The sequence below is a fragment of the Penaeus chinensis genome, chromosome 10 (assembly GCF_019202785.1).
Source record: "Penaeus chinensis breed Huanghai No. 1 chromosome 10, ASM1920278v2, whole genome shotgun sequence".
Lineage (NCBI taxonomy): Eukaryota > Metazoa > Arthropoda > Malacostraca > Decapoda > Penaeidae > Penaeus > Penaeus chinensis.
The window spans coordinates 35,993,268-36,005,767 of NC_061828.1; the positions used below are offsets into that span (position 1 = coordinate 35,993,268).

Below are 12,500 nucleotides of genomic sequence, written 5' to 3' on the forward strand. Positions count from 1 at the left end.
AGGAGAGAGAGGGAGGAGCGAGGGGGAGGGAGGGAGCGAGGGGGAGTGCGGGAGAGAGTGAGGGAGGGAGCGAGGGGGTGGGAGAGCGAGAGAGAGAGAGGGAGCGAGGGTGAGGGAGAGAGACAGAGGGAGCGAGGGGGGGGGAGAGGAGAGAGAGGGAGCGATGGGTAGGGAGAGAGAGAGAGGGAGAGATGGGTAGGGAGAGAGAGAGAGGGTAAGGCAGGGGTAGGGACGAGAGAGAGAGGAGGTGGGAGCGGAGGGGTTAGAGGAGAGGGAGGAGAGTGAGAGGATGCGAGGGGGAGGTGTGAGGGGCGAGGGGTAGGGGAGAGTGGAGAGGGGAGGAAGAGAGGGTGCGAGGGGGGGGGGAGAGAGGGATGGGGCCGACGGGGGAGGAGAGGGAGCGAGGGGAGAAGAGAGAGAGAGAGAGAGGGAGCGAGGGGGCGAGGGAGAGAGAGTGAGGGAAGCGAGGGGGAGGAGAGAGAGAGGGAGCGATGGGGGAGGAGAGGAGAGAGGAGCCGAGGGGGGAGAGAGAGGGAGAGAGAGAGGGAGCGAGGGGGAGAGAGTCGAGGAGAGGAGAGGGAGGGAGCAGGGGGAGGGAGGGAGCGAGGGGGGGGGAGAGATGGTGAGAGAGGAGATGAGGGAGGGAGGGTGCGAGGGGGGGGGGAGGGAGCGAGAGGAACGGGGGAGGGAGGAGGAAGAGGTGAGGGAGGAGGTGGGGGGGTCCGAGGAGGGGCGGGAAGAGAGAGAGGAGGGGGAGGGAGCGAGGGGGAGGGAGGCGCGGAGGGGGCGGGAGAGAGAGAGGGGGAGATGGAGAGATGAGAGGGGGAGGGAGAAGAGAGAGAGGGTGGGAGCGAGGGAGAGAGAGAGAGAGAGAGAGAGGGAGCGAGGGGGAGAGAGAGAGAGAGGAAGAGAGGGAGCGGGGGGGGCGAGGGAGCGATGGGGAGGGAGGAGCGAGGGGGCGAGGGGGGAGAGGAGGGATTTAGAGAGAGAGGGAGCGGTGAGGGAGGCGAGGGAGAGAGAGAGACGGAGAGAGAGTGAGTAGACGAGAGAGGAGACTGATGAGAGAGAGAGAGAGAGATGGAAGAGAGAGAGGTGAGAGAGATTGTGTGTATGTGTGTGTGTGTGTGTGTGTGTGTGTGGGTGTGGGTGTGGGTGTGAAGTACCAATGATGGTAATTTTCCAGAATAAATACAAGTGAAGATAAAGAGTTATTTACTTAATCAGGATTTTTAAATAGGTATCACTTCCTCCGTTTTCTTTCCCTCAGTCTCTCAGCTTTTATCCATTTTTTCTCTCTTCCTCTTTCATTCTTCCTCTTCATATCTTCCCCATTCACTATTTGCCTCTCCTTTCCATCCCATTCTCACTCTATTTAATAGGGAATCACGTGGATGATCTACAAGCCCAATTTTGCTAAAATATACATGATGGATATTTGTTGTCTTTTGCAAGAGTGCCCAAGGGATGGAAACCACTGTGAGGCTTGAGTCAGTGCAGATTTATCCTTAGGAAGCAGTTTAGTCTTAATCTTATTTCTGATCGTTGTTTTTCATGACAAATGGTGTTATTTCATATATTCTTTAATGGTGTATCTTTATTTGTTTTTCTCTGCATTAGTTTTTATCTCTGCGCATTTATTGTTTCAGGATTTAGACAACCCACTCTCCTTGTTCCCTCTGCCTTTCTCTTCATTTCTCACTTCTCTTCCATCCCTATGTCCCTCCTCTCTCACTTGCCCCCTCCTTCTCCTTTTCCTCCTTCTCCCCTTCCCTATTTTCCCTCTCCCCTTCCCTCTTCTCCCTCTCCCGCTCCCTCTTTCTACCTTTCCGTCTCTCTATCCCTCTCCTTCCTCTCCCTCTCCCTCTCCTCTCCTAACCCTCTCCTCTCCCTCTCCTCTCTCCCTCTTCCTCTTTTCTTCATCTTCCTCTCCTTGCCCCGCTCTCTCTCCTCACTCTTCTCTCTCTCTCTCTCCTCTCTTCTCTCTCTCTCTCTCCTCTCCCTCCCCTCTCCCTCTCCCCCCCCCCCCTCTCCCTCTTCCCTCTCCCTCTCCCTTCTCCCTCTTCTTCCTTTCCTCCCTCAAATCTCCCTCTCCCTCTCCCTCTCCCTCTCCCTCTCCTTCTCCCTTCTTCCTCTTTTCTCTTCCTCTTCCTCTCTTGCCCCCGCTCCTCTCTATCTCTCTCTCTCTTCGCTTCTCTCTCTCTCTCTCTCTCTCTCTCTCTCTATCTCTCTCCTCTCCCTCTCCTCTCCCCCCCTCCCTCTCCCTCCTCCCTCTCCCTCTACCTCTTCTTCCTTTCTCCCTCCTTCCCTATCCCTCTTCCCTCTCCTCTCCCTCTCCCTTCCCTCTCTTCTCCCTCTTTCCTCTTCTTTCTCTTCCTACTTCTCTCCTTGCCCCGTCTCTCTCTCTCTTCTCCTCTTCTCTCTCTCTCTCATCTCTTTCTCTCTCTCCTCTCCCTCTCCCTCCTCCCTCTCCCCCCCCCCCTCTCCTCTCCCTCTCCCTCTTTTCTACCTTTCTCCCTCCCTCCCCCCCTCCTCTCCCTCTCCCTTCCCTCTCCCCCCTTCTTCTTTTCTCCCTTCCTTCTCTCTCCTTTCCCTCTCCCTCTCCCTCTCCACTCCACTTCTCTTTCTCTTCCTCTTTCCTCTCCCTTTGCCCACGCTCTTCTCTCTTTCTCTCTCTTTCTCTCTTCGTTCTCTCCCCCTCCCGCCCTCTATTTCTCCCTTCCCTCTTTCTCTCCTCTCCCACTCCCTCTCCTTTCACTTTCATTTGTTCTCTTCACTTTCCTTTCCTTTTCCCACTTCCCTTTTCCGTTCCCTTTCCATTCCCTTTCCCTTCCCCTCTCCCTCTCGTTTTCATCTCCCTCTTCCTCTCCCTCTCCCTCTATTTCTCCCTCTCCCTCTCCTTTTTCCTTTCTTTCTCCTCCCTCTTCCTCTCCCACTCCCTCTTCCTCTCCTTCTCCCTTTCCCTTTCCCTATCTTTTTCTTTTTTCCTTTCCTTCTTATTCTGCCTCTCCCCCTCCCTATCCCCCTCCCCCTCCCCCTCCCCCTCCCCCCTCCCCCTCCCCCTCTTTCTCCTTCTTCTTCTCCCTCTACCTCTCCTTCTCCCTCTCCACCTCCCTTTCCCTTTCTCTCTCCTTCTCCCTCTCCCTCCCCCTTTGTCCCTCCTCTCTCACTTGCCCCCTCCTTCTCCTTTTCCTCCTTCTCCCCTTCCCTCTTCTCCCTCTCCCTCTTCTTCTCCCTCTTCTCTCTCCCTCTCCCTCTCCCTCTCCCTCTCCCTCCCTCTCCCTCTCCCTCCTTCCTAGCCATCTCCTTTTCTTTCTTCTTCTCTTTCTTTCTCTCCCACTCCCTCTCCCTCTCTTTCTACCTTTCGCTCTCCCTCTCCCTCTCCCTCCTTCCTAGCCTTCTCCTTTTCTTTCTTCTTCTCTTTCTTTCTCTCCCACTCCCTCTCCCTCTCCCTCTCCCTCTCCCTCTCCCTCTCCCTCTCCCTCTCCCTCTCTTTCTACCTTTCGCTCTCCCTCTCCCTCTCCCTCTTCCTCTCCCTCTTCCTCTTCCTCTTCCTTGCCCCCGCTCTCTCTCTCTCTCTCTCCTTTTCCCCCTCACTCCATTTGCTAATCCCTCTCCTTTTCCCCCTCTCTCTCCTTCTCCTCTCTCTCTCTCTCTCTCTCTCTCTCTCTCTCTCTCTCTCTCTCTCTCTCTCTCTCTCTCTCTCTCCATTACTTCTCCTCTCTCTCCATTACTTCTCCTCTTTCTCCATTACTTCTCCTCTTTCTCCCTCTCCTTCTCCCTATCCCTTTTCCTTTCCCTCTCCCTCTCCCTCTCCCTCTCCCTCTCCCTCTCCCTCTCCCTCTCCCTCTCCCTTTCCCTTTCCCTTTCCCTTTCCCTTTCCCTTTCCCTTTTCCCTTTCCCTTTCCCTTTCCCTTTCCCTTTCCCTTTCCCTTTCCTTCTCCCTCTCCTCCCCCTCTCTATCATCTTCCTCTCCCTCTCCTTTGTTAATCATACCACACACTTGTTTGTACCGATATAGCCTTCGCCATCAAGAGCATAAGCCTAACAAGCTGAAAATCGCAGATGATATTCTTTAATAATTAATTATTATTTTCTCAGAATGAAGTCACACGAGCGGAGGTGGAACAGATGGTTCAACGGCGTGATGTCAACCAGCTGGAGGAGATCATGGCACATCGCATGGTCTTTGGGACGGCTGGGCTGCGCGGTCGCATGGGGGCTGGATGTGCCCTCATGAACGACCTGGTCATCATTCAGACCTCACAGGTGTGGGGTTCTTGAGAATATGTGCTTGTATGCAGAAATTGAAGTGTGTGTGTGTGTGTGTGTGTGTGTGTGTGTGTGTGTGTGTGTGTGTGTGTGTGTGTGTGTGTGTGTGTGTGTGTGTTTGTATACACACAACACATACACACACACACACACACACACACACACACACACACACACACACACACACACACACACACACACACACACACACACACACAGAAACAGATATATATATATATATATATATATATTTGCTATATAAGGGTGTATATATATCATAAATTTGTTCGCAGAATAGTTCTTGTATTTTACTGTGTACCCTTACCTTTCCAGGGATTCAGTAAGTATTTGACAGCTGTGAACCCCCAAGCCAGGGCAAAGGGCATTGTGATTGGACATGACAGTCGCCACAATAGCCACAGGTAAGTATTGTTATAATTGAAAGTATTGTTAATTGCAAGTATTGTTAGTTGAAAGTATTGTTAGTTGACAGGAAGGTAAACCCAGTGTCTGGTAAACTCTTGGCTGAGAGACCAGCAGCAGCTGTCTGTCTGTCACCTGCAAATACAGTATGCCTCTTAACTTGGAATTCTATTGACACCAGTCAGGAAAGGATATATTATTGACTGGTATAAATGGCTGGCAATTCTTTTTTTAGTGCCTTCTCTCGTTACTATTCACGGTTACTATGTTCTTATCCCTAATCCTTGTTCGTCTTCTACGATTGCTTGGTGTTTCTCCATGATGGTTGAGGGTGAAGAAAACACCGATGAAAACTAAAGTAGGTTCATTGGAGATCAGCTCTGACAAAATAAATACGGAACTCTTCCTGTTCCTCTGCCCCACACAAGGCTCCGTCTGCGACTGTCTACTGCCAGACGTGTGACTACAGAGACAAACTAAAATGTTGTACTCTATAACATACAGAGATTCTCACTCTTTCATATAGGTGATATGCTACATATAATATAAACTAAACATAATGTTCTATATTTCACATGGTAGAACATATCACACAAAAGGAAGAGTATAATATATAATCACATAATTATCACTAACTACGTACGATAATAATGTCATCACAATACGTATGCACTGGCATCACAACGTGGCACTCACAACTCACTTCATTGTCATAACTCACTTCATTACACAACCCACATCTCCCTCCCCCCTTTACGTTCACTAGCGGGAGTCTTGAACGGACTTCAACTTGAGACGTTCCGAACGTCGAGGTTCAACAGGCATAGATGGGGCGGAAGATCCTGGTGCGCTGTCTTCCAAATCTGTCGAGTTTCCAATTTTGAGCTGTGTAGGGCGCAAGAAACGTCGATTGCGCCACAGTATACGGCCACTTGGCAGCATGATGTGATAATCACGAGATTTGCCAATACCCATGACTGTGCCGACCTTATCCCAACGCTTGGATGTGGGATTCTGGATTCGCACTTGCGCCCCAATCTCTAATTTGGAAAGGGAGTGGGCACGCTTGTCATAGTGGGTCTTCACGTCCTTGGCCCGTACTGCGGCACGACGGTCGCAGTCCTCAGCTTTGGTCTGCCACTCCTTCATGAAGGCACTAGAGTGGGCAGGCACACAGGAGCGAAGGGGCATGCCAAACAGAATCTGCGCAGGAGATCGACCAGTGAAGTTTGGGGTGTTACGTAACTCCAGTAATCCTCTGTCAAACTCCTCACTGTCAATATTTCCGTTGGGTGCTGTCTTCATGATCAGATACTTGACTTTCTTGACAGCAGCCTCTGCATGCCCATTGGACTGTGGGTAATGGGGGCTTGACATAGCATGACGTACTCCCCATCGCTGAAGAAAGGTTGCAAATTCCCGGCTGGAGAACTGAGGTCCGCCATCAGTGCGCAGGCGAACTGGCACACCCAGATCACGGAACATATGCCGGAAGAATCTGATCGTCGAAGCACTTGTTGCATTAGTTCCACATGGGATGACAACAGGCCATCCGGAGAGTCGGTCAGCATACACCAAGAAGTGTTTTCCAGCAACACTAAAAAAGTCTGCCGACACAGACATAAATGGTCTTGTGGGTTTGTCATCCAACATCAGTGGCTCTTGTTGCTGACTAGGCTGTAGGCGCTGGCATGGCTCACAGGCACGAACAGTGTTTACAATGTCTGCATTAATGCCTGGCCAAAAGACTGTCTGCTGTGCACGACGCTTTGTTGCTTCCACGCCACAGTGGCTTTCATGTAGGCGAGCTAGGGTGCTACGACGTAAAGAAACAGGGACAACCACTCTAGGTCCATACAGCACCAAGTCACCATCGTTGTACAACTCATTGCGAATCTTCCAGTACGGACGCAGGGCACTTGGTAGGTTGTAGCGGTCCTTGGGGAAGCCTGACTTCACATGATGAAGCAGCTCCTCATAAGAAGCATCCTTAGAGGCAGCTGTACGCAATTCTTCCATGAAGAGATCTTGCTCGTCTATGGCTTCTGATGCTTTAGTCGACTGAACAGCCTGCAGAGCTACAATCTTGGCGGAAGTGTCCATTTCAGCATTGAAGGCACCATCCTCCACCGTTGGGCGACACAGGTGACCGGGAAAGGGCATCAGGGATGCACAACTCCTTACCTGCACGCCACATTGCGGTAAAAATGTAGGGCGCAATCTTGTCTTTCATGCGCTGGAGGCGAGGGTTTTCAATTGCATCCAGGGAATAATGGTTCAAAAAGGAACCAATGGACGGTGATCCGTCACCACACTAAAGTGCTGGAGTCCACGAAGATAAAACTTGCACTTACTGATGGCCCAAACGACAGCTTGCATTTCCAAACATTGCACCATCTTGTACCTTCCAGCACCGTGGTCCTGCAACAACACATAGCCAAGGCCGTAGAGTCTGGAGGCGTCGGTCTGCAGAATGGTGGGAAGGGTTGGATCAAACGTCGCAAGTATGGGGGGCCCTGACAAAGCTTGGTCATTAAAAGCTTTGGTGTGGTCTGCTGTCCAAGTAAATGCTCTCTTTGGGCTCATCAATGGGCGGAGTGGGGCTGCTGCAGTCGAAATCTTAGGCGTAAACTCTGCCAGTTGATTTACCAAGCCCATAAATGACCGAAGATCAGTCAGATTTGCAGGGGTAGGAAACTCTGCAATGGCTTTTACCTTCAATACCATTATGTGATAGTTTGTACCCACAGAAGCTGGCTTCAGATGCAGCCACAATGAACTTCTCTGCATTAAGCGTTATCCCGTGCTGTCGACACCTTGACAGGACTTCGTTTACACGTTGAAGGTGTGAGAGGTAGTCCTCATCATGTAGGAGAATGTCGTCCACAACCTTAATGCAGTTTGTTACTCCCTGAAGTGCCCTGTCACCTCGGAGACAAAAGGCGTCTCCTGTTGCTGCAAAACCCATGGGACCACGACAGTATCTGAAACGTCCATAAGGAGTGATAAATGTCGTCAGGTGTTGATCATCCTCATGCAAGGGTAGTTGCCAATAACCACAAAGAGCATCCACAGTTGTGAAGAACTTTGACTGCGGACTGATACTTCTGATGGCTGTAAATGGCGTTGGAGAAGGGTGGGCAGGGCGAGAGACTTGCCTGTTGAGCTTTGATAGATCAGTGGTAATACGGACACCACCATTTGCTTTTGGAACAACAACCATTGGATGACACCATTCTGATGGTTCATCCTCCACTGGCTTTAAGATGCCTTGGGTCACTAATGACTCAAGCTCCTTTCTCGTTGGTTCCTGAAAAGCCAAAGGAATCATTCTAGGGGTGTGGATCGCGAAGGGCGTGGCATTCTCCCGCAGATGAATTCTCATGGGAGGGCCTACCATCGTCTTGAGTGGCCCAGACTGCAAGTCGTCCTTCTTCACCAACACATCTGCATACTGATGCAGGAAGTACTTCCTTGCTTCTTCAGGTGACTTCAGCTGGTTCAACGGTAAAGGCAGCAACTGAGGAGGGTTCGACATTGGTGTATTGCCCAGTCCATGGACTCGACTGGCAATGTGCACATCCGATATCTGCCTTGGGAAATAGTCCGGAACAATCCCCAATTCCTTGCACTCTGTCCAAGAGAGCAGCGGGGTTGTAAGCGAAGGCTGAACATCAATCCAACATGTAGTCGAACAGTTGCCATAGGTGATGATTCCACGAAAAGATCCAGCCGCTGGTGGCATCTGGGACCCGTCCGCATTATAGTATACTGTCTCTTCCGGTGGTGCTAAGTCTTCCTTTGAGAGGCCGAGACTACTAAGATGCTGGAGTCCAATGACAGTCGTGTCTGCACCTGTGTCAGGAATGATGGCAAGACTACCTGATAAATCGTTATGCCGAATTGACACGCGGACTTTAGGGGAAGGCTGAGGTTTCGGTCGTGCAGCAGAGGTGACACTCCTGGCACATGACACTGAAGGGGATACTGAACTTACTACCTTCAATTCATGATTGGTGTCCTCTTCTTTTGTCTTAGCCTTCCGTTGCTTTGGGCAGCATTTATCATAGTGTCCCTGCCGGTTGCACACCTTGCATTTCGCATTCCTGGCAGGACACTTTGAAGCAGTAGCCCAGTGGCCTTTCTTACCACAAGCACGACATGTGGAAGTGGTGGCCCTGCACAAACCTTTTTCATGCTGACGACCACAGCAGTTGCAGGCCTTATTCGGCAGAGGTGAGCCAGGCCTCATCTTGGACTTCTGCTTCAGGGCAGCCTTTTTCTCTCTTTTATATTGGGAAACAGCACGTGAAGAAACTGTGTCCTTCAAAGCAGATGATGCAGTCTTTGACGATTCATGAGACCTGCATTTCTCCAAAACATCCTGCAACGTCGCTGAGCGGTCCATTTCAATGAGCTTCTGGGTAAGTTCCTCATCTCGTATACCCATTAGAATGCCGTGTTTCTTCCACTGCTCACAGCATGTTTGGTCCTGTGCCTTGCAAAGGTCTATCTCCTGCGACAAGATTTTCAGCCGTATCCAAAAGTCATCGAAGCTCTCGCCGTCTGCTTGCTTGCACTCGGAGAAGGCCTTCCGTCGCAGTGCCTCATTACTTGCATTTTTGATGTGCGTTTCGAGCTTTGTCAAGACATCGTCCACTGAGCATGTTGGGTCTGCGGGCACGTCCAACTTGTGCTCCAGCACCCGTCGCATCTCAGAGGTAAGGCACATGCGTAGCTGTATATGCTGCTTTGATAACGGCAGGTTGAGGAGATCCACCATCACAGCATAGTCGGACCATTCGCGCTTCCATTCTCGAAAATGTTGGGGACTCGCATCTGCTGTTAATGCTTTCGGAGGCTCTTCCTCCTTCCGGCGGGCTTCTTCCTCCTTCCGGCGGGTGTCTTCCCTCTTGTCATCCCTCTGAATTATCCACTGCAGCAATGTAGCAACATCTGTGGGAGGTGGGGTGCTGGCACTGGCTCCTGGTGACTCTTCAAGGCTGGAGTCAGGCTTCTCAGGGTCGCTCTTACTGGTATCTTCTTTCTTCTTCCCTTGAATAATTGTAATGTGGTAAGGGTATCAAGATTATGCAGCAAAATCGCCGAAAATCCGGTGAAAATCAGTAAAAGTAGAGCGAGGCAGCGAGTGTTGTGGCACTCGTGTGCGCGGTGCCAATGCGGTGACGTCACGGCGGACACGTGCGGGCAGGCGAGCCACGAGCGCGAGAGATCAGTCGCTCACGAAGCGTAGTAGAGAGCGCAGGAATATACCTCGCTCCTACAAAACCTTAATATGCTTCGGTCCGGCTCCCTTATGCAACGAATAATGTCCCCTGAGCACACTAAACACTGCACGAACACTATAGGCACTGCACAATACACATCACTACACTATAGCACCACACCGCTGCAAATGAAGTACACTGCCGAGCGGGTTGATTGCTGACCTAGCACGAGGGTGGACGAGGCGCGGGGCCGGCGACAGGCCATGAGGTCGCGGAGGCCCGGGGCAGGCAACAATAACAGGCGTCAGAACTGAATTTGCTGGATCACTGCGCCATGTTCGTCTTCTACGATTGCTTGGTGTTTCTCCATGATGGTTGAGGGTGAAGAAAACACCGATGAAAACTAAAGTAGGTTCATTGGAGATCAGCTCTGACAAAATAAATACGGAACTCTTCCTGTTCCTCTGCCCCACACAAGGCTCCGTCTGCGACTGTCTACTGCCAGACGTGTGACTACAGAGACAAACTAAAATGTTGTACTCTATAACATACAGAGATTCTCACTCTTTCATATAGGTGATATGCTACATATAATATAAACTAAACATAATGTTCTATATTTCACATGGTAGAACATATCACACAAAAGGAAGAGTATAATATATAATCACATAATTATCACTAACTACGTACGATAATAATGTCATCACAATACGTATGCACTGGCATCACAACGTGGCACTCACAACTCACTTCATTGTCATAACTCACTTCATTACACAACCCACAATCCTCAGGTACTGAACATAGTCATGCATAGCTTAGTTGCAGTTGTGTTTTAGAAGTCATTTTCAGCTACTGTAAGAGTATACTTTGAGGTTTAGGGAATTTACAAACATATTTTTTTAGTTGGTTTTCAAATCCATTAAGAAATAAATTAAATTCAGTTTTTAAGTGGCTACATGTTGCCTTAGCAACTAAAATATATATTATATGTTCAGCTTCCTATTAAGAAAAAAAATAAAAAAATTAAACATTTTTATTTTCGATGATTCATAGTTGATTATATATAATGAGTTGTTTGTAGAAGGAAATGTTGAAGGTGAATTACAATGCTTAAATCAAAATGTTTTTTCCAGGTTTGCCAGACTAGCAGCAGCAGCCTTTTTAAACAACGGAATTCCAGTTTACCTTCTTGGCAAAATTGTGCCAACACCTTTTGTGCCTTTCACCATCCTGCAGTACGGGGCAGCTGCTGGTGTGATGGTCACTGCTTCCCATAATCCAAAGGAAGATAATGGTTATAAAGTGTACTGGGAAAATGGTGCTCAGGTGAGTTCATGGCTTGTGCTGCCCTCATGTCATCCTCAGAAGAGGCTTGTGCTTTATAAGAAAAATAATCCCTTTCCTGACTTTTCATAACAACTATCAGTCATATCCATTTTCATGCATTGTCATCCTTTTTTATTGTGGTATGTCTTTTAAGATAGGATGCATGAATATTGATTGCAATATTAATAATTTCAAAAGATCTATAACTTTCATACCAAAGTCTCTGTATGTCTGCCATACCACTTATTTTCAAATATGCAAATTATGATTTACATTTGTCAGCTCTGCCTCCTAAGGGCAGGCTGAGGTCATTGGAATTCCCTATCACATGACACTTTTCTTGAATATCATGCAATTTTTTGTCTGCTTTTCCCCAGATCATTCCCCCTCATGACTCAGGCATCCAGAAATCCATCGAAGAGAACCTGAGCCCTTGGGAAGATGCCTGGAATGTAGAGAAGGCATTGGCAGACCCAAAGCTGTCTGACCCCCTGGATGACATCTCCAACAAATATTTCTCAAAACTGGGGTCCTCCATGCTTGATAAGGAGAAGAACCAAGCCTCTCCGCTGACCTTCACCCTAACAGCCATGCACGGCGTTTCACATGACTACATGGTGGAAGCTTTCAAAGTGTGTGGATTTAAGGTGAGGAAAACAAGCAAGGATTTCTGGGGGGGCTTTGGTGGTGGTGCCATTGGACTTGAATATTGTGTGAAGTGTTAAGGGTAGGCTTTAGGTGTTCTGAATGTGTAAGGATGTGTCACATATTTGAAAGAAAGGAAAAGAACAGGAAGCATAAAATTACAATCTGCATAAAGTTAGTAGGTCTTGAATATGAGTATTTTAGATTTTAGCATCTATATTGCTTAAAATTGCAGTTTACCCTTATATTAAACATCCCAGCAATACAGTGATTAATTTCCTAGGTGTATTAGTCAAGGACTCTGATTCAGTTTCTTGCCTCTTAGCTGAATGCACAAAATATATACACCTACCTCCAGTGTCAGAGACGCAGTTGGGAACAGCAAAATGCCATTTCACGGAAAGGAAAGTAACCAAGTAAATAACAAGCAAAGTAAGTAACAGGAAAACTAGAAGTAAAGCTTGTAAGTTAAGTAAATCAAATGACAAGGAAACAAGCATGTAACTTAAATTGATAATGCTTCTTCCTGCAGCCCTTTGTCCCAGTGAAAGAGCAGATGGTGCCTGACCCAGAATTTCCGACCGTCAAGTTCCCCAACCCAGA

The 12,500-nt window shown here is 49.0% G+C and overlaps 1 protein-coding gene across 1 annotated transcript in view; it reads left to right on the forward strand.

Moving 5' to 3' along the window:
- The window catches only part of LOC125029569 (phosphoglucomutase-2-like), a 23,129-nt gene that overhangs the window by 5,261 nt on the left and 5,368 nt on the right, over positions 1 to 12,500 (forward strand). The window contains exons 2-6 of the mRNA XM_047619532.1: positions 4,099 to 4,266; positions 4,603 to 4,691; positions 11,060 to 11,252; positions 11,630 to 11,899; positions 12,430 to 12,500. The exon at positions 12,430 to 12,500 is cut by the window's right edge and continues 117 nt beyond it. Of these exons, the coding sequence (XP_047475488.1) occupies positions 4,099 to 4,266; positions 4,603 to 4,691; positions 11,060 to 11,252; positions 11,630 to 11,899; positions 12,430 to 12,500 (791 nt within the window). The remainder of the gene's footprint in view (positions 1 to 4,098; positions 4,267 to 4,602; positions 4,692 to 11,059; positions 11,253 to 11,629; positions 11,900 to 12,429) is intronic.